Here is a 23,080-nt window from a genome sequence, read left to right on the forward strand (position 1 = left end):
TTTTTCATCTATACAATATAATCACCTGTCCTCTGTCACCCAGTTAGAAACAGTTGGTATGGAAAAGGACAATAGCAAGTGATCCCAAATGAAAAGACAAAAAAGATTGATCTAAAATCAGAGGGGCAACCTGAAGTGGAAGAGAAATGCATGAATAGACAAGGCAAGCAAGCCAGTTAAGACTAGACTAGACTAGACTAGACTAGACTAGACTAGACTAGACTAGACTAGACTAGACTAGACTAGACTAGACTAGACTAGACTAGACTTGAATTGAATTGAATTGAATTGAATTGAATTCTTTTTTGGCCAAGTGTGATTGGACACACAAGGAATTTGTCTTGGTGCATACGCTCTCAGAGTACATAAAAGATACATTCGTCAAGAGTCATAAGGTACAACACTTAATGATAGTCATAGGGAAACAGTCAATATAAATCTTAAGGATACCAGTAGCAAGGTTACAGTCATACAATCATAAGTGGAAGGAGATGGGTGGTGGGAACGATGAGAAGGTTAATAGAAGTGCAGACTTAGTAAATAGTTTGACAGTGTTGAGGGAATTATTTGTTTAGCAGAGATGGCCTATACATAACAACACGCAGACACAATGTAAGGACAGCCTCCTTGAATTTAATATCCTCCAGATGGGAATTGTATGCATTCCAAACTTGGGGGGGGAGGGGGGAATAAGATTGAAAGAGGGAGAAGTCAGGTCCATATTTTCACCATAGTCCCTAAGACCTTCCATAAGTGGCTCTGTGATTATGGATGTTAATAGACTCCTGTTGAACACCACTTGGTGGAGGAAGCCAAGGTTATGTTCAATGGTGACTTGGATGAAGGAGTCTGTAGGGCACTCTCTTGCGCTGGAGGTGATAAATCCTTTCTAAAGGAACAACTAGCCTGATTTGGTCAATGGCATAGAATGTGGAAGAGATCTGGTTGTTACCACATCCTTCTCTTCCATGGTCAACTGTGAGTCAAAGCAGACAATAAAGACTCAAAGTCAACCTTCTGGAAGAAGAAGACACTTGAATGAACAAATGGTAAAATTGGAAAGGCTACTATACAGTCAGAGTTGAAGTGCCCTGGCTGTCATAGCAGAATTACACTTTGTGCAGTTCTCATGCTCTGATTTATTTGCATGGCAGCATCAGGAATCAAGAACCAATACCTAGGTGTTACACATGCTGTAGTGACATGCATCTGTCAGTCATTCAAAGTGGTTCCAAAAGTGACAAAGGAGGGGGAGGTGGACAAATGTGATCAGTAAAAAGCTGTGATGGATCCTCCTTCCCCCTAGATATTGGAGATTATAATTATATCCATTGTTCAAGTATTATATTGTTGCTCTTCAATTTTAAGGCATTGGTGAGTCAGGGTTTAGAAAATGTATACATGAAAAAGACTATTGCATCTTATTTTCAATGCTCATAAAGGGCTGGTTAATATTTGCCTAATTAAGAACTACAGGATGCACTATAAATGAATACTAAATCGTGAATAGATCAGGTATTTGTTGCTTAGAGTGGAATTCAGCACCTTGGGTGACATTTTATCCATCAGCAGAGAAACATACAGTAGCATCTGGCAGGATTGTCCCCCACAGATATCTGTCCCACATAAGGTGATTCTCTTAGCCATCCTGGTTAATAGCCATTCATAGCATCATCCTTTAATTTGTCCGAGCTAGCAGCCGCAACTGCATCTTAAGTAGCACACTGAATCCCATCAATTAATTGTGCTCAATGTGCAGGAGTACTTCCAACTGATTAATAATAGATCAAAACAGATCAAATCATTTCACAGCAACAAGATATCTCGGAGAGAAAATCTGTGTGCCAGGGAGACATTAGACACTACCAGTGGATTAAGTAACATTGGACTCACAGAATTATTAGCTGCGTAAGCAGCTTTTTTTTTTGTGTGGCAGCATTGATCTTTATACCTCACACGCTTTTCTGAATCCTTAAGCATTCATCACTAATATTATCAGACAAGAAAAACTGTGAGAAGAGAGCTGTGTTAGTCTATGGCAGCAAAAGATCTGATAAAGTGCTCTTAGGCCTTTTAATAACAAAATTGTTTGCAGAAAAGGGACTTCCAGACAAGCAAGGAATTTAGTTTATCATACCTGCTGCACTGCCTGCCCCTCCTTGCCTGGGTTCCTTCTGCAGGTACAAGGGAATGGAAACACCTGTTTCACCCAACTGCTGAGGCCTAGAGGTGGAGCTCTTGCCTTGCAATCAGGAGGTTATGAGTTCAATCCTAGGTAGAGGCAGATGTAGGGCCTCCTTCTTGGGCAGGGGGTTGGACTAGATGACCTGCAAGGTCCCTTCCAATTCTATTAATCTGTTAAATCAAACCTCCCCACATAAATGCAAAATAGTTCAAAACACAGGGACTTCCCATTTAGTATGCATAAGTCTGAAATTTCCAGTTCCCTGTTCCTTTATCGAAACCACAAGAGACTCCGTCAAAACAAAACTCTCCATATCAGTGTTTCTCAATCTTGGCATCTTTAAGATGGATGGACTTCAACTCTCAGAATTCCCCAGCCAGTCTTGGTTGGCTGGAATTCCCTGGTGAACCAACCAGCTAGGGAATTCTGGGAGTTGAAGCCCATCCATCTTAAAGATGCCAAGGTTGAGAAACACCCCTCTACCTGCATTCCCTTTGGTAGGAAAGAAATAGCCTGCTGGCTTTCAGGTGTCCGAAGGTACATTTAGGTGTCTGAAGGCACATTTGAGGCTACGTCAGCGGTATTATTGTCATTTTCTTCATATTTCCATATGTCTCTAGGAGCTCCAGGCTCCCATATAGAATGGAATGGAATGGAATGGAATGGAATGGAATGGAATGGAATAGAATAGAATAGAATAGAATAGAATAGAATAGAATAGAATAGAATAGAATGGAATGGAATGGAATGGAATGGAATGGAATGGAATAGAATAGAATAGAATAGAATAGAATAGAATAGAATAGAATAGAATAGAATAGAATAGAATAGAATAGGAATTCTTTACTGGCCAAGTGTGATTGGACACACAAGGAATTTGTCTTTGGTGCTTATTTAGAGCACAGTTCCTCCTTCATCCCCTTCCACAGCAACAACCCTGCAAGGTAAAGTGAGCTGATCGGTCCTAGAGTCCCGCCAGACGGCCCATCTTTGCAGCCTTCAGCCTTTTCTTCTCCGACTGCTGGCCTTTCTTCCTTTAATCCCCGTCCGTTTTTCACGCCTACAGCGGCCTTGGGAAAAACGGCGTTTATACATTAAAAAAAAAAAAAAAACAACCCCACGGGGCGAGTCCGCCACTCCAGCCTCCTCGTCTCGTCCTCCACTTCCGACCTCGCCAAACGAGGCGGAGGGGAAATCAGCGCGAAGAGCAACACCCCCCTCCCCCCCACCCCACACACACGCCGCCCCGCGATCTGCGGCTCCACCCCTTTGGCATCCCGGCCACTTGGTACGTTCTGCTTGCCGAAGTCCCAGTCCGCCCTGCCGGAGCCAGACAAGCCGGAGTTACGGCCGGTGGAGTCCCTGGGAAGATGAGCAGGCGCTTGGGAACGGCGGGAGTCTTGGCGGCCGGTCTGCTGTGAGAGCGTCCTTCCTTCTGCCCGGGCAGGCCGTGGACTAGCCAGGCGAATCGGCGCCGTACTTGCCCACCCGAGAAAGCGATGTCAGGACCCGAAGCCCATCACGGCCACAACCGGAGGCTGCCCTGTAAGTCCGTCCTTTGCCCGGGGAAAGCCAGGGGTGGGCGCCCCCTCTCCAGTCCCCAGTCCCCCGTTTTTCCCACCGAAACTTTTATCAGGCATTTCTGAGGAACGGAAGTGCCGGGGCAGAACCGGCTAGGGTGGCCCAAGGCGCTTGGCAGGTGAAATTCATGGAGGTGAGAAAATAGGGCTTCCTTTCAACCTTCCAGGATCCGACTCCTCTCCAGACTTCGCGTGCTACAACTCCCCGCCTTGGCCAGCCGGCAGGTGTAAAGGGGTTGTGTAGACTAGCCTGGAGTAATGGGGGCCAGGCTGTAAGGCAAGCCCGTTTCCCCTTAATGTCCCCAGACCCCAGATTTCCTTGCTCCCAACTGGGATGTGGGGCCAGGTTCTCTCCATATAATACATACAGGGGGGGGCGAGAGCTTTTATGGGAGAGCGGGTCTTCCCCCCCCCCCCAATTTCTTGCCCTGAGTTATTGTGGGAAAGTAGCTTGACTACACCATCATTTCTGGAGCAGGGGAATAACTTGGGCACAAGTCCCAGGATCCACATCTCTTGATTAACAGCAGGAAACCACTCTAACCATTGCCCTCTAATTGCAGTTCATCTCTTAGAATTTTGTCACTTCAACAACAGCCCACAGCATTTCTTTCTTGAGACAATCTGACTCACAGGCTTGCATTTCTCCCCCCATTTCAATCTAATATAGATGACTACATCATTTAGATGCTGTTGAGAATCCCTCCCGCTTCTTAAGAAATTACAACTCACATCAACCCCAACCAGCATCAGAATGGTCCAAAGCAGGGGTGGGTTCTACTTACCTTTACTACCGGTTCGTAACGGGGCCGCGCATGCACAGAAGCTTCCTGATGACGTCAGGGTTGGTGGACGGAGCCTCCCGCCAGTTTTACTACCGGTTCTATAGAACCGGTTCAAACCGGGAGCAACCCACCACTGGTCCAAAGTCTCTGGAAAGCCCCATGCTTATTAGTTCTTGCTTACAAATACTCTCCTGCTAACCTTGGACTTTGTGCCTCGTCCAGTCTCTTCCTGATTTGCATTCAGGAAATACCTATCGGCAGATCTAAACAGTGGCTCCCCACTTCCCACCCTTCTATGAAGTCTGTATAAGGTGTTTAGTTTACATTTGAGAGGTGTTTATGGTCAAAAATAAATGCGTTCGTTCGTTCATGTTTTGGCTGAGAAAAATACATTCGATACACCAACTCTCTCTTCCTCTGTGATCAGTGTAAGAGCACAAATGGTAAAGTTATTATTTTTTTTCCCTGGCAAAGAGAAAGTATTGTTCTCATAGGCAAATTCAGTGGGAGTTTATGTGTAGTTTCACAAGGTGCAAGTGGTGGATAATTGCTATGAGACAGCAAGATAATAAAAGCAACAAGCCCACTCTGCGTTTCCTCCCCCTCGTTTTAGTCAGAGTATGCCCTCCTCCCCATTTCCCCCATGCCTTTCTAAAAAAATACCCTGCAGTTAAGAAGTTAGGCTTCTTGTGTGATCATCCCTGCAATTTCAACTTTGCTCTTTATATGATATCCCCTTGCTCTGACTTAAGGAGACCTTTTAACTCTAGTGGGTGATGGGGCCTGAGCTGGTGTGATAGTGATGTCATGTTCCTGACAAGATACTTGCCACCCCCATGAAAAGCTATGCACAAACTCTTATTCCTAAGAAATGCATCCTCTGCTGCAATCTTTCTTCAGAATGTACTTTCAATATTAAGTCTAATGAATTTACATGATTCTTATGTTGATGCCATTTTTTTACACTGCCAACTTTCTTGATGCAAAAGAGAAAAGCTAGATCTATCTTTGCATCATTTCGTACCCAAATATACTATATTCCCTTTTCTTTAGATATCCTTCACTTACAATCAACCTTTGATATTAACAATATTAATTCCTTTAAAAATATAAATGTATTTTTTTTAATGCAAAGATGCATTTAATGTGATGTCCAGTTCTATCTCTAGGCTTTGGGTTTTTTTTCCCCTGGTTGGCTGAAGAGCCTTCGTTTTTAGATGAGGTTGCTAAAACAAGTCTCTTTTGATCTCTGTTTAAAGTCTTTTTCCCTAGGCTCTGAAGAGAAATTGAGTAACATTGGCTTTTGTGAGATCTATTAGCCTATGGCAGATTACTGGAAATAGTTGGAAGATCGGTGGTAGATTTCCTTTATAGAAAAAGAAAATAAAACCCTTCTGTTCCATAGGAGATAACGGATAAGCATGTTTTAGGAATAACATGTATGGAAAGATGAAGTGGCCTGAAATTGGAGGTTTAAAATCCATTCACAACTCCCATTTGAATGCTCCTCTCAGCCTTCCTTTGGGATGTGACACTGCAGTAAAAGCATAACTCAAACTGCGGGGAGGTGAAGTGCAAGGAAAAGAGGAAAGGAGGGAGGAAGACCAAAAAGCTGGTAATTTGAGAAAAACAGGGTGAGGTGGGGAAACGTTGTCCTGTGACCCTTCCCACTGTCTCAAATTCATAATGAAAGCTAGATTGGCCTACCCTCAAATCCCTTGAGTCTTGAAGCTAAAAATATTTTCACAGGCCACAGCTCTCTCTCCAGCAGAGACAATATCATAAGACCTGGCTATTTACAGGGCCACGAGTTGCTTTATATAGAACGACGAGAAGGATAAAACCAGGAGCACATTAGAGAGGTTGATGGGAGGACAAGAGATGTTCAAAAACCCCAAGGACAACAAAAGGAGGCAGCTTCCTTGTCATGCTTGAACCAAGCTATGAAGCCAGCATCCTTGCCTGCTTCAGTTTCGGAACTGTCTTAATTCTCTAGATGATTGAAGTATGCTCTGTATTAAAAGGATTTCCTGTTCTTCAACTTTTGCTGCTCTCTTGAATATTTTATTTTGGTTGCAGGAACAGTGGTGGCGTGGATTTGATTAAATCAGGAGCTAAAAGGAGTGTATAGAAAAGAAGGGTGGATGGATGGGAAAGAAAGGTGTCCGAGGTCAGATTTACTGTAGATGGAAATCACATCCTTTGCTGAAGAAAATTTATCCCTTAATCCAAATACCTGCAATTCCATGCAGTACAATTAAAGCATTCTGCACCTATAGAAATGCTATCTATAGTATCATGCAAATGTAGCAAACAACAATCCATTGATATTCATGCAATAAACCTAGAATCATTCCTGAAAGTAGCTATGTTGAATGTGTTGAATAACCTTAATAGTGGGATTTACTTCCAGATGACAAATAATTTATGGCTCCTGTAGGTCAGCATTACTAATCTGAAGACCTCCAAAATGTGTTGAGTTTGCAGTACAGAATTACCAACTAGTCAGAGCATGCATTCTCCTATATCCCAAAAGAACAGAAACGAGGACCTATCGTTGTTTTTCAGTGCTATGATTAAGCTTTTGCATTCTTCCACTGGAAATAAATGAGAGCCAGGTTGGTCTAATGGTTAAAGTGCTGGACTAGGAGATAAAAAGCTGAGTTATAGTTCTGCCATCTGGGTGTTCTTGGGCTCGTCATTCCCTCTCATCCTTAGGAAGAAGAAATTGATGGCAAATCACTTCTAAAAATGATGCTTAGAAATCTGTAGGGATTTGTCCAGGCAGGCACCAGGAGTCAAATCTTTCTCAAAAGGGAAAAAAGAAAAGGAAAAATCCCCCATGACTTGCAAAAATACACCAAATTATACAAAAAGGAACAAATATATACCATTTATATGTAGAATTCATCTTTGGGGCCTGAAGAATTTGGATAACTCTCAGGTGGTTCTATGTACTTCTCACAGTCCTGGAAACTGGAGATGTGAGATGAAAATGTGAGAATATGACTTGAATTATGAATTTTTAAGATAGATAGCACTTTAGCAGGCCTATGGTGTTAGAGTTTATCCCTTAAGCAGGCATACAGTTTTAAAGTTAAGTTTCTATCTGCAATGTGGATATAATAATCAAGTTGAATTGTTATGTAGAATATTGAAATAAAAACTAAAATTTTAAAACTAAGTTTTTGCAATTTCCCTAGCTCATTCATTCATGGAATTTATAGTCATATTTGTATCCAGACAATGTTATGTTTCATTTGTTAGTTCTCTCCTGTTTATTCACCACATCCTCCATGCTTGTTGTTGAAAAGGAAAGGATGGAATAATCTATAGAAATGCCTTTTCTTGGTAATATTAGTATCAGGCTTCCTTTATCTCCTTTTGTTGTGGTTGTTAGTTGTGAAGTTGTGTCCAACCCATCACGACCCCATGGACAATGTTCCTCCAGGCCTTCCTGTCCTCTACCATCCTCTGGAGTCCATTTAAGCTCACTGCTTCAGTGACTTCATCCAGCAACCTCGTTCTCTGTCGTCCCCTTCTTCTTTTGCCCTCAATCTTTTCCAGCATTAGGCTCTTCTCCAGTGAGTCCTTCCTTCTCATTAGGAGGCCAAAGTATTTGAGTTTCATCTTCAGGATCTGGCCTTCAGGGTTGATCTCCTCTAGGACTGACCGGTTTGATCGCCTTGCAGTCCAAGGGACTCGCAGGAGTCTTCTCCAGCCCCATAGTTCAAAGGCCTCAATTCTTTGCCGCTCAGCCTTTCTTATGGTCCAACTTTCACAGCCATACATTTCAACTGGGAAAACCATAGCCTTGACTATATGCACTTTAAACCCTCCTTTAGGAAATTCTAAGTTACCAAATAAGAGGGCTAGATCAATGACATTTTAAAATTATTGCCCAGTTTGGGAAAACTGATCTTCTTAAAACACATGTACAAAGCTGTCTGTTTGGCTGTTGGATGCTGACCGTTTCTGGCAATGTAATATTAGGCAGGACATGCAGTATGGAAAATGTTCTTTCTAATTCAAAAAATGCATGCTATTGAACCAAAATCTAGAACCAACCTTAATACCCTGTTTAGTTTCTGGATTTTCCTGACTGAATACAGGTAGTCCTTTATTTACAATTATAAGCGCACCAGCGTGCCTACCGTCTCTTTCCTACTGTCACCATTTATATGTAATCATTCTATGTGTTTATGGCTATGTTTTGCCTATTTATATCCTTTTATTTGTGCCAATTTTTTTCATGAGTCCATGTCTATGTCTATACTGTTACTTTTTCCTTATACTTGTTGACAAATAAATAAATAAATAAAACAATTGAGCCCAAAATTTATGTTGCTGAGTGAAACATTTGTTATGTGAGTTTTGCCCCATTTTACTACCTTTCTTGCCACAGTTGTTAAGTGAATCATTGTAGTTGTTAAGTGAATCTGGCTTCTCCATTAATTTTGCTTGTCAGAAGGTTGCAAAAGTTGATCACATGACCCTGGGACACTGCAACCATCATAAATATGAGTCAGCTGCCAAGCATCTGAGTTTTGATCACATGAACCATGGGGATGATGAAATGGTTGTAAGTGTGAGAAATGGTGATAAGTCACTTTTTTCCAGTGCTGTTGTAACTTTGAACGGTCACTAAACAAACTGTTGTAAGTTGAGGACTACCTGTATTATCAATTTCCCATTTTTAAGCCATGAAATTTTAGAAATGTCTCAGAGTGTGGGGGAACCAAATTCTGTATGCACATTAATAGTAAACATAATGTTTTATCATGGCGTAGCAATAATAGGCTCAAAAAACTCCTTTTCATACAAGTGCAAGCCCCTTGTTTTATATGGTGGCTGAGAGTTCAAACCATGAACCATTAGTAATTCTAATTGAACCTAACATTTACATCTGGCTTGGAAAGAATTCCAGATGTTATGTACTGGTGAAAGGTAAAGAGGTAACTCTTCCAAACGGGATGTTTTAATCTTACGGAAATTTTGAGACTCAAAGATTTTTAAGAGCCTCTTAAAGCAGGGGTCTCCAACCTTGGTAACTTTAAGCTTGGGAATTTAAGAATTCTGGGAGTTGAAGTCCTCCAGGTTTAAAGTTACCAAGGTTGGAGACCCCTGTCTTAAAGAAGAAAAGCCCACCATCGTCTCTTGGATGTATGCCTATGGTAACAGCACTCCTCTTCCATCTCCTTTCATTCATGCTGCCTGCCTCACAATAGCCGTTTTGTATTCAGGATCTAACTGGACAAGAAAGAATGACAAAAGCTACCACTCCCAGCTGAAATCCAATCCAACAGTTCTGACAAGTCTTGTCCAAAACAAGACTTTACTTCCTGCTCTCAAGACAGCCCAGTAAAATCTAAGCCTGCCCTAAAACTCTTAGATTAAATATATCCTCTGTTCCTGACACTTCTGCAGTTTTTAATTGCCAGATTTGGCAGGTTTTCTTCTTGCAAGTTTATTTCTGCTGAAGATTTTAAAAAACAGTTTTGTTGCCTTGCTAGACCAGGTAGCCACCAGATGTGTGGAGATTTCAATTCCCCAGCTAGTATGGCCATGAGTTTAGAAGGCACCAGACTATAGAAGGCTGGTCTATGCTGTCCTCATTTTGTGTTTTGATTTAGTCAAGACTACTAAAATAACACCTTATTTATACTAAAGAAATACAAGCTAAGGCGATAAAGATGAATGATTCCTGCCCTACCAGGAATGGTTGAAGGATCTATGCTTACTCTTTAAGAAAAGACAGGTGAAAGGAAGATTGTAGTACTTTTCAAGAACCAGGAGAGTCAAAATAAATAAAAATTTCCTCAGAATGCAAGTCCAAAGCAACGTTTAAATTTCAGGAAAGCTGATTCTTCCATTTGATGTTATGAAAATGTTTCACAATAGCAAAAGTAGTTTGATGCTAAAACCAATTAGTGAAGGGATGTTGTGAGCTTCTCTTAATTGATGTTTGCAACCAGATGTTAGGTAAACAATTGCTGAAGATACTTCATTTGAATTCGTGTGTTGAATAGGAGACTTCCTCAATGGCTTTTTCAAGCTTTATTATTCTATGAAAAGCAGTACCTCATTAATTATCTGTTACTTGGAACAACATCATAGGCAAATAATGCTGTACTTTCTCATTTCGGATTTATTGGTTTATCAAGATAGAGAACAAAATACTGGATTAAAAGAATTGACACAGGCTGGCTGGCTGGGGAATTCTGGGAATTGAAGTCCATAAGTTTTAAAGTTGCCAGGATTGGAAACCCTGGATCTAAATGATAATAGTATTTAGAATTAACAATTAATGAATTTGGAGTGGCTTACCTGTGTGACCTCAGCAACTCTGGAATTTTGTTCATGCTCATAATCTTTATGTTACACTTCCTCATAACTATGTACAATAGCTCACTGTTCTTATTTTGCAGTCAATCAAATGTAAAATAGCCATGAGATTAGTAACTTGTATCATATCCCCTGGTGACCTCATATCTAAAATGGGATTTGAATCGTCATATTAATCATCTTCAGCTTTTATGTTGGGCCTCATAGTTTGACCATGTTAATTCAAAATAGTGAGTAATTTTATTTATCAGTACATTTCAATCTATGAAGTAGACCAAGCAACGTAAGAGAGAGGAAGTCATTTAAGATGTTTTGGCTGATCTCAAAAAGCTAAAGAAGGACAGATCTGGTTAATACTTGGGACAGGAGTGTGTTAGGATAAACCAGAGCTGTAAACTAGATTGAAAAAATTAATAATTAAAAAAAGAACTAGAAAAAAGGCAATGACAAACCATTGACATACAGGTGGTTGCCAACATACAACCATTAGTTTAACAACAGTTAAAAGTTATGACAGGAATTCAGGTTTTTTTTTTTTTTGGTTTTTTTTTTTTTAAATTTGATTTATATGCTACCCTTCTCCGGAGACTCAGGGCGGCTTACAATGGGTTAAGCAATAGCCTTCATACTTTTGTATATGTTTATACAAAGTCAGCTGATTGCCCCCGCAATCTGGGTCCTCATTTCACCTACCTTTGAAAGGATGGAAGGCTGAGTCAACCTTGAGCCTGGTGAGATTTGAACTTGCAGTAATTGCAGGCAGCTGATGTTAATAACAGTGCTTTAGTCTGCTGCGCCACCAGGGCTCCTGATGAGGTGCTTGGAACCTCCTGATCAGGTGCTTGGAACCAGCTTGCATTTATGATAGTTGCAGTATTTTGCAGTCACATTATCATGATTTGTGACCTTCCCAGCCAGCTTCCAACAAGCAAAGACAATGGAATTTGCTTAATAGCCACATGATTCACTTAACAACCATGATAAAAAAAGGTTGTTAAATTGGCTCTTTCATGTGATGACTTGCTTAATTGTATCTCTTAGCAACTGAAATTCTGGTCTGAATTGTGATTGTAAATCAAAGATTACCTGCCTTGTTTCTAAGAACACTACATAAACATATCCATTTGAATCAGAAAAGGCCTTTACTTTTATAGTACAGTCTGTGGTGGAATGTGGTCCAGATTCCCAAGATGGATGGATCACATTCCAGAGGAGCAAAAGACAGCAAAGTTTCAATAGTTTGGTTGGGAGAAAAAATAGTTAAGACAGCTCCTCCCTGGGAGTTCTTAGATTATATGTTTAACGGTGCAAGCAGTCTACTTTAGTTTGGCAAGATTTCTGCCTAAAGGTGAGGAACAATAAAGGAAACTCCTTAGAGGAACCTCAGCATATCTTTCTTGCTTTTGGAGCTTGACACAGACAGACAAACATTCAGGGTCTTTATGGGAGCTGCAGTATGAATCATTAACAAAGTCGAGTTTCTGAGATGAACTTTTCATGCCCTTCTGGTTGTGGAACTTAGGCGCCTAAGACTTGAGAAAAGAGATTCAGAGAAGCCACAGTATTGTGGTTAGATAATTTTATACTCTAGATATAAGGATTTTCTGGGCCCACACAATGTGACCATTTGTATTATTTTAGTTGCAGAAGCATCAAGATAATTTGGGAATAAAACATCTGTTAAGAAATATAGTGCATATAATCATGTACAAATCCAGCTACAATAGCTTGCCCCTGGCAAACCAATGTTTGTTAAAAGAAGGAAAAAATTATCAGCTTCATCTATTATGGACTCTATCCTGTCCATATAAATGCTGTAGACCTATGTTGTCACCATGACAACCTACTTCTTAATCAGATTTCAGTAATCAACTTAGTAGTAGTTATTATTGCAATAGATTAAAATCTGAGAAAGTCAAGTTGAACTTCAAAATTCCATTGTTCTATCCAAAAGGTACATTTGTGTAGATAGAGGTAATCTATGAGGAATTAATTGACTAATGTAAGTTAAGGACAAACATGAGTAAAACCTTTTTTTAATTACTGGTAAATGACATTTAACATTCTGTTAAATTAGCAGCTGATGCAATTTACCACTTTTAAATATGATTAAATACAAAAAGTATTCTTGGTTTCCTGGTATTTTGCTATTGTAAATTTGCAGCTAATAATGAACATTAAATTTCTTGGGTTGGACCATTTTATAGATTTCCTGAGACAAATGGATTATAAAGCTATATTAGTATTAATTTCTGGACTGTTATCTAATCTCTTGAAAAATTTCAACTTAAATAAATACCACTAGAAAGTGTAATACAGTGCTTTCAAGAGAGTCTATTGTATACGATAGAAGAGTTTTAATGTATTGATACTAAGTGATGTGAATATGCCGTACATTCAGTGTTAATATTCTTGACTTATATACTAAAATTACCTCCAGAAGATATTAATACACATCATTTCAAATGAAATTATGCAATACCAACTCTTATGCAGAATATATTCAGTAGAAATCTGTTGCCCATCAACAATAAAATTTCTAACCACATAAATCCATCTTTTGGAGGCCTTATATGCTTCTTCCTTCAGAGAAAGGTACAGCACCTGATGCTAAGGTTAATCCAGCTGCTGGGAAGCCTCTCTTTGTTTGAAAAACCTTTCATGTAAATAATGAATAGATGAATGAGAAGCAAATCTACAGGTTTCATTTCCAGATTCCTTTCTTTCTTACAGTCCTTGTTTTCACATTCAGTCCCAGACTTCAGTGCATAATGAGTGAGAGCCGGAAGGATTAGTAGGCAATAGGGAAGCTGGTGCTTTTGGAACCCAAGTAACAGACGCATTGGGGGTGGGGTGGGGGGCAGGCATTTCAAGAGAAAGCACTGTTGCACGGTCCACCCCACCCCCAGTTGTGAATGAGTGCAGGCCCCTATTGGTTGAATGCCCTGGGAAAGAAAATGCAGCAGCAGGTATTTTTCTCTCCTTAAACACAGAATGCAGCCCACAAGAGGAAGCATTGTGAATGAATACATAACAGTCATGGGGTACATGCCATCCTAGTGAGGCAATCTTAGTACCCGGCAGTGTGTGAGACAGCCCATCAGTCCTGAAGAGAAGGAAAATCATCTGCTCTGTTCTTTTCTAAAAAGAAGCCAAAGAGAAGGATGCAAAAAAAGCTTGTATCTAAATCCTGTTGCCTTCTTGTCTGCCCAAGATATATAAGGTGGGATAAAGAAGATGGCACCATTTCTGGCCCTCAATTCCTGTCTTAATGCAGTCCAGCCCGCCACCAGCTGCTCAACAAAGCAGCTGACTATCACCAAGAATTACATAATGGCAATTCATGCTTGTGGCCAGCTACCCAGCTGGCTAATGAAACTTCATCAGGAATCTATCAGCAGGTTTGTTAATTTATCTGGGAAATAAATCCCAACACATCTTTTTGATTCAGGCTCTAACATAAAGCATTCTGTCCAAGCCGTGGCATGTTGTTACACAGTACCAATCCGTTCCATCTCTCTTTGTCTTGATGCCTAATATCACTTTCTTCAGCTTGGTTTCACAGTGTGTTTGCTCAAACATTAGAATTGTTCTACCAGGAGAAGAGGAGACTCAGCATAGTGACCAGTATTAAATTAGACCACCATCATGGAATGAGAACTGCAATTAATTTTAGAAAGCTTTCTTTCTGAGCTTAAACTAAACCTTGTATTCTCAAGCAGTAAGAATAAGGGTTGGCTCTGGATATTTAGTTGAAAAGAAAGGAGTGCTGTTTTTTTAAAGACCACAGCATTCAGACAAGTTATAAGGTTCAATTCTATGTCAAATGAATTCATGACTGAGACCTGATAATATTTATCAGAGCACTGTGGGTAGATTGGCAAGTTACAGATCACCAAGAAAACAAATCAACAAAAATGAACAATAACAACAAAAGAACAAGTTTACATAAAATTGCACATATCGATTTAAATGTAATCAGAGACAGAATAGGCAACCTTTAACCTTTCAGATATTGTTGAACTATAATTTCTGAGAAGCATACTAACATCTGAGAAGCTATAGTTATCCCACTCCAAAATAAAATGTAACTTTACATTAGCCATGATTGCTGGTAAATTCTGGGACTTAAAATCTGCATATTTGGAGGGTGCCAAAGTTGGTGAAGGTTATTTAAAGAGAAGACGGCACCTTCGAAAAGGAAGAACGCAACAGCATAAGAATAGCCTTGCTCATTCAGGCTAAGGTTCATCCTTGTCTTGTGTTTTGTTTCTCACTATAGCCAACTGGATAATTCTGGAATACTTACAAGCAAAATATTATGATGGGAAAAGGGTGTAAAATACACCCTTTTCCCATCATATTTCTCCTGTAACTAGTATTTGGAGGCATGAGTCTTTAAGATTAACGCCCTTGTTAAATATTAATTTACCAATCCCATTTTAAAGCCTTTAACTTTGGCTTTAAATGTGTCTATCATCACTTGGTGGTGTATGTAAAGCAGTATATCTATTCTAATTGTGGGTGGATATGTTAGGGAGCTGGGAGGAATATCTGACGAGGAAAATAAGAACATAAGCAGTGCATTGCTGGCTGGACCCCTGACCCATTTAGTCTAGCAGTCTGTTCTCAAGTGGCCAGCCAATTGTACTAGGAAGCCAACTAGTCTCCCAACAGATGGACTTCAGAGGCAGTCCCACTACCATCAAGGCTAGGAGTAATTGATCCCAGGACTTCCATGAATTGCTCCAACCAACCAAGCGGGTACCAGCATTACATCCCAGAGTACTGAATTCTAACATTTAATTATGTGTTGTGTAAAAATTTATTTCCTTTTGTCCATCCCAACTTTTCCCAATCAATTTCATTGGATGTCCTCTGATTCCAGCATTTTGGGAAAGGAAAATAGCTTCTCCTTGCCCACTTTATCTACACCATACATAATTTTATAAATCACCATCATGTCCCTTCTCATTCACCTACTTTCTAGAATGTCACAATTTGTCCTCATTGGAAAGCTCTAGTCCCTTGGGCAACTTTTATGTTTTTTGTGTTTAATGCTGTTAATGGAGAAATTAATAGATAAATATTGAAGAAATAATGACAAAAATATTTTCTTGACATGTCTTATTAAGAAGTATGAATTCAAGCAATCATATATACTTCATAGAATTTAGAAATGTTTTATTTGTACAGGTAGACTTTGAGTTATGCCCATAATGGAGCCTGCCCCTGATGGGTGTAATTCATGACAGCTGCAAAGCAGATCAATCACGTGATTGACCCAATTTTACAATCCTTTTTTTTTGTGGTGGCCATTAAATGAATACAGTGTTCATTAAGTAGCCATGACAGCCCTTAAGCAAATGCCCTGGTCATTAAGCAAACCAATGTTCTCTCTGGTTTTGCCAAAAATCAGAAGTAAATGCCAGTTTTCTGCAAAACTGTTATAAATTGTAGGTTACGTGACCATGGGGTGCTGCAAGTAGCCCTAAATGTGGTCTGATTGCTGAACATCCATGGGGGGGTGGGGGGAGAGGGAGGAAATCATCAAAACTTCGATTCTGGGCCCCCAGGTAAGTCCATCCGGACTTTGAACGGTCGTTAAAAGACCAGTCTTAAGTCAAGGACTACCTATATTTGTTCTATTTGCTTTTAGCATTAGATAATTCATAGGCACTATATACAATACTTTCCCTCGTTGTTTGCACAATATCCCTGTAACAACTTAGTGAAGTAGGTCATAGTGAATGTTACATCCAAACTGAGATAGCACCTACAGTAAGCTTTAGCAATCAAAATACCAGTTAATTGTCTTTTCTTCCTTAAAGACATTTTTTCCTTAGGAAAAATATGTATATTAGAAAGTGTATAAATGGAAATGATTTCTAAACCCATGGTTTAGGAAATATTATGCAAATAAGGCATGGAGCTTCCACTTTGAAAATCTCGACTGCGGATGTTTTAAGTTAAGTAATGATGACTGATCTGAGCACTTTTTCACAGGCTAATTGATATTTGCACCCTAGCTCTAAACAGGGTCACAGAGTTGTGTATTTGGCTTTCATTGTCACACCCTGAAGACAGAAAAATTTATACGTATTGGCTGTGTCTGTGTCCAAAAATATTTTTCTGCTGATGGTGTCAGCCAGAATCTAAGCTGGATGAAAGTTCCTCTTTGTCTGCAATAAGCCTTGAAGCTCAAGCCCAGATTCCGAAATATTTATTATATTAAAGTGAATATATTAGGAACACCTTGGAATTTTTAAAATTGGCAGTGGGCTCCCTTGTGCAGTGTTGATTTCAGCATTTCTCTATGATTTTAAAGAGATTAGATATGTAGTTCTCAGATATGCAAAATGACTTCAGCTGAAGCCATGCTTACTTCTGCTTCATTTCTTGATTGCCATTCAAGGGGGAGAGGGGAGAGCAGGGGGGGACTCAGGAATGTGGTACCTCAGCTGGCTATAACATCTATCAGCCGGTGTGAGAACCAAGGTCACGTCAACAGACAGCTGTTGAAGTTGAGCGGGAACCTACATCTGCACTGATTGGCCCATGTGACCTGAAAGATAAAGGGGGGTGGGGAAGTATCATTCTTTTAACTAACCCTAAGCACGGGAATAATTTAGAGCTAGCTTCACCTTTCTAAGTGCCAATATGATGTACTCAATAAAGGATCTTTTGAACCTGAGCAAAGTGTTGAGTCCTGACATGAATAGAATGGAATGGAAGGGGAGGAGAGGAGAGGAGAGGAGAGGAGAGGAGAGGAGAGGAGAGGAGAGGAGAGGAGAGGAGAGGAGAGGAGAGTTGGAAGGGACCTTGGAGGTCTTCTAGTCCAACCCCCTGCTTAGGCAGGAAACCCTACACTATGTCAGACAGATGTCTTCCTAAAAATTTCCAGTGTTGGAGCATTTACAACTTCTGCAGGCAAGTTGTTCCACTGATTAATTGTTCTAAGTGTCAGGAAGTTTCTCCTTAGTTCTAGGTTGCTTCTCTCCTTGATTAGTTTCCACCCATTGCTTCTTGTCCTGCCTTCAGGTGCTTTGGAGAATAGCTTGACTCCCTCTTCTTTGTGGCAGCCTCTGAGATATTGGCATACTGCTCTCATGTTACCCCTAGTCCTTCTTTTCACTTCCCTGAGTCCATTACTCAGAAAGATGACATCATTATTATCAGAACCTATTCTGACTGGATCTGCTGCTGCAATTGATAAAGAATAGAATGAGCTCTGCAAGCATTGGGTTTTTTTCTTTTCCTTTCATGTTTTGTTGAAGTAAGTCTCCAGGTATAATGTTAACAACCTGTGGCCTTCCTGAACTGCATCTCCCAACATTCCTCACTCTATGCCATAGTGGCTGAGGCTGGTGGGAGCTGAGGTTCTGGAACTTCTGGAGTATCCATATGATGGACTTCAAAGTATAAACGGTGTTGAGAGTAAACCGTTGTACCTAAATTGCTTTTCAACTCCATGAAAAGCAGAAACCAATGCAAAACTAAGACAATTTACACATTGCAGACTTTTTACTGTCTTGCTGAGGATGCCATTTTGGAAGTAAAGCCTCAGCTTATGCCAGCTCTTACCACCCAAAAGCTTTGGGAAATTGAACAAGTGCACCTCCAGTGTTTAGAAATAATTGCCTCAGCCATCAAAATCTGATCCTTTTTCATCAAACATTTGCTCTTGTTTTAATTGCTGGCTGTTTTCTATTGGAAAACTCAGTTAAGCAGCTGACTATTTGTGTCTGTTAATAAAGGATTCCAGAATAACATGTAGATCTTACTGGAATAAAGAGGAACCACTGAAGAGGTATTCCACTGAAGAGTGGCTGAAGAGGTATTCAATAGCTATACTTAAATATTTTTGATACTGCAGACCTGGGTACAAAAGCTGTCATGACCATGTGGACCTTCCCCTATTTTGCTGATGTCTTGATATCTTGGTTCTTTTCTGGATCATTCCTTTGTAGTTGTGAAGGGCTTGCACCTCCCACTGATGCTCTGAACTATATCAGTGGGAATGTGCACCCCCAGCTGTGCATATATGACAGTCAGGTCATTAGGGGGCATGGGGTTAGACTAAATTTGATCCAATATATTTTATACCTTTGCTTTTTATCTATTGTGAGCTATCCAAAGTCAACTTGGGTGATATGCGGGGCTATATAAATTTGATAAATAATCAATGTTTATAGCAAATACCTTCATCCAACTGCCTAAAAGATAACTGTTTTTGGCAATCAGAAGGTAGGAATTATTTTTATTGTGTAATAATGTGTTCATCCTGGATACTGGCACAGAAAAGGCAAAAAGAAAGAATTCTATATGTCCCTATAGAAATTACAGTACAATATTACACAGACATTTGTTTTTATTTCCTTTGAATCACCCAGTCAAACTTATTTAAAGGGTATATGATTATGCAGTAAATATAAAGATTAATTAAATGGATTAGATTTGATAAAATAGAGTTGCCTGAAGAACTCTGGAATGAAATTCATAGCTCCATTAAAGATGATGCCAACAAAAGGACCCAGTTTTTAACAATTTTTGGGAAACACAGTAAGAAACGTTGAATGAAAAACATGACAGAAAATACCCTTGAAGGGAGAAAGAACAAATTATTCAATACTAGATCAAGTGAAAACAGATTGCTCACTGAAAGCAATAATTTTTAGTTTATTTTATTTATTTGTCAAGCATATATAAGATAACAGGTAAAAGTATAAACATAATTTGAATACATGAAAAGAGTAAGAGTAAAAAGAAATATTAGGTTCTATTATGCACGCCCCTTACAGACCTCTTAGAAATGGGGTGAGGTCAACAGTAGCCAGTCTAAGGTTAAAATTTGGGGGGTTTTGGGATGAAACCACAGAGTCAGGTAGTGCATTCCAGGCATTGACCACTCTGTTACTGAAATCATATTTTCTGCAATCGAGTTTGGAGCTGTTTACCTTGAAGCTTAGATATTTTGCACCTATAATGAAAGGGAAGGGTCATTGGAAAAGATCTTGATGCTTGGGCAAATTGCAGGTAAATGAATAACTGAACAACAAAAACTCCCATAATACTTAGCTTTTGAACATGCTGATTGGCAATTATGGTTCAACACATCTGGTTGGACTATTCTGTTGTGACTGTAAGCCTCCAGGATAGGAGAGACATTATTTTCATCATCTGCTACCGAATCCTTTTTAATTGAAACTTGTGCTAGCTGGAAATTCTGGAATTCGAAATCTCAACATATTTGAAGGGTGGCATGTGGGGTAAATTTGCTCTTGAGTAATTGCTCAGGTAGAAAAACAGGTTGGCTGATGAACGTGAATTAAAATAGTACATGAGCCATATATCTATCTAGTGGTTTAACATACCTTCTTTTATTGTGTTAGTTTAGCTGCAGAGGTTCTTGAATTACTTCTTGAAACATAAAAGGTTGCCATTGCCAAGTTGATACATGGGAAAAATAGTTTCAAATAAAACATTGGGTGATGCGTTTCTTAGGAGTAGCCAAATGGTAGGAGTGTAGCTTCCTACTTCTCCTGAATTCAGTGACTTGCTTGACGAAAAGTTATGGAGAACTCAAAATTGCATATTTATTATGTCATTTTGGTCGGTATCAATGGATTTAGGGTCCCCCCCCCAAATCTGGAGCTGAATTCATAGGCCACACCAGAGAGACACTGCCTCATCTCCCTCTTTCCTTTTCCCCCTCCCATAACAGGAAGTTTAACAGTTGTTGCTGTTGAGCTGAAATTTCCCCTGAGGCAATTGAAAAGACTGTTCTACTTGAGACAATTACAATTTTCACTATTTGTTTTGTTCCCTTGGTTATGGCACTGCCCAGCTTAGTAATCACATTTTCCTTATGTCAGTCTAGCCAGTCCCTGCATCATCAGTTGTTGACTAGAGGAGCTGAAATGTCTTTAATTTTTAAAAGCATCTGATATTTGCTATGGAAAATCTCCTAGATAAGGTCAAGGAGCCATTCTTATTCCAGCTGTTCCTTTGTTCCTTGATTATGTGGATTTTTTTCCCCAGGAAAAAAAAAAGAAAGAGATTTCTCAAGATTCAGCCTTTTTTATAATGGGCTATAATTACTTGATTGAATCTGGTTTCTTTTTGTCTCTTTGTGAGTTGCATCTTTGAAATAATTTTTTAAAATCGATTTTAAAAAACCCAAGGAAAGACTTGCTTATCTTTATCTGTGTTCAAGGACCAATTATTGTATATGCTGGAGAAAAATTATGAAGGGATTATAGGATCCAAAAAAGAAAATGTGGGTGGATTTCATTCATATTAATCCCATGGAAAAGAAGCAGATTTAGCCATCTTTCTTTTTAAGGAAGTCACCCCAAAAGGTTGGTTTATTTTCTCTCTGAATTGGGCTCCATTATTTCAATTTATTTTGGACAGTTTTTTAATTCAAAAAATAAACAAATTGTCCAGTGACTGGTCAGAGTGATGCACTTTGATACAAACCGTGTATTAGGTGAATCCACTAAGACTACAAGACAGTCTCTTTGCACAGCTCAAATAGTTTCCTGCAACTTCATAAACTAAGCAGAACCTGAACTCTTAGCTTCAAGCAGAACACTAAACTAAGAATGTAATGACCTTAAAAACTAATTAAGACTAGCTTTGCTAAATCTAAACTGACATCAGAAGGTATGCTAATGTTCTTGGCAAAGATTTAACAAAGCTTTTGTCCTTTGTTTAGCATAAAAATATTGGTAGAGTTGTCTATTCATCTTCTCACTTCTGTGAGCTCCATTCAACATTTAGAATAGAATAGAATAGAATTCTTTATTGGCCAAGTGTGACTAGACACACAAGGAATTTGTCTCCGGTGCATAAGCTGTCAATGTACATACAAGCAACAAAGTGATAGGTCATAGATTATAAATTACAGTTATCATAAATCATATTTGTGGCCCACAAGGTTTTTTTTTTATTATTATCAATATGTCCCTTTTCTCTTGATACAGGCCCTTCTATCCTGAAATAATACATTTAAATGAATTATATTTTTATAGTTTATAGTTTATTGGATTTCTATACCGCCCTTCTCCCAGGGGACTCAGGGCGGTGTACAGCCACATTAAAACACATGAATTTATAAAATTTAAAACCAATTAAAACAAATATATACAATTTGGCCCTCAAATTAAAACACACATACACCCACTTAAAATTCATATTAGGCCAGTCCGGCTTGCTGAAACAGGAAGGTCTTTAGGGCACAGCGAAAAGTATGCAAGTCGGGGCTAAGACGAAGCTCTAGGGGCAGCTCATTCCAAAGGGCTGCTGCCCCCACAGAGAAGGCTCTCCCCCTGGGTGTCGCCAGTTGGCATTGTTTGGCCGATGGCACCCTGAGGAGCCCCTCTCTATGGGAGTGTATTGGCTGGTGGGAGGTTGTTGATGGCAGAAGGCGGTTGTCAATTTGCAAAGCTTTCAAGTTGCCATGAGCAGGAGGGAGGGAGAACTGATAGAGCTGATTGATTTCCCTAACTGAAGTGCATTCCATACATTCTTCCTGACCGCAATCAGAAGGAGGGTGTTGGATTTCACAGCCAGCCAAAGTGGTTAATTGGAGAATGTGACTTATGACATGGCCAGAGAGGAGGGGAGAGACAGGGTCATAGGGGAACGTAAATCTACATGGGATTAGTTCTAACTGCATCCGAATATTGCCGAAATGGTGCTCCTAATAAATGACTGTATATCTTTTGAAGTTTGGCTCATGGCTCATGAATTAATTAGGGCATCTTTCAGAAACTTCACAGCGGTCTCGTATGTATCCCAGTCCTAAACCATGGAGCGCTTTAAAGATGGTGACCAACACCTTGAATCGCACTTGGAAGACCAACGAGAGCCAGTGCAGCTCACGCAGGAGGGGTGTTATATGGGCGCGCCGAGTCGCACCCATAACCACCTGCGCAGCCGCATTCTGGACCAGCTGGAGCCTCTGAGTGCTCTTCAAGGGGAGCCCCATGTAGAGAGCATTGCAATAGTCCAGACGGGATGTGACGAGGGCATGAGTGACTGTGCGCAGGGCATCCTGGTCCAGAAAGGGACGCAACTGGTGCATCAGGTGAACCCGATAGAAAGCTCCCCTGGCCACGGCTGTCATGTGCTCCTCCAAAGACAGCCATGCATTCAGGAGAACACCCAAGTTGCGAGCC

General features: G+C 40.0%; 1 protein-coding gene across 1 annotated transcript in view; it reads left to right on the plus strand.

The window, feature by feature from the left end:
* The first annotated feature begins 3,497 nt into the window (after positions 1 to 3,497).
* DBNDD2 (dysbindin domain containing 2) overlaps positions 3,498 to 23,080 on the plus strand; it is a 31,799-nt gene continuing 12,216 nt past the window's right edge. The window contains exon 1 of the mRNA XM_034413901.3: positions 3,498 to 3,730. Within this exon, the coding sequence (XP_034269792.1) occupies positions 3,685 to 3,730 (46 nt within the window). The 5' untranslated portion in view covers positions 3,498 to 3,684. The remainder of the gene's footprint in view (positions 3,731 to 23,080) is intronic.

This window comes from Pantherophis guttatus, chromosome 3 (assembly GCF_059756535.1).
Source record: "Pantherophis guttatus breed Tessera chromosome 3, ASM5975653v1, whole genome shotgun sequence".
Lineage (NCBI taxonomy): Eukaryota > Metazoa > Chordata > Lepidosauria > Squamata > Colubridae > Pantherophis > Pantherophis guttatus.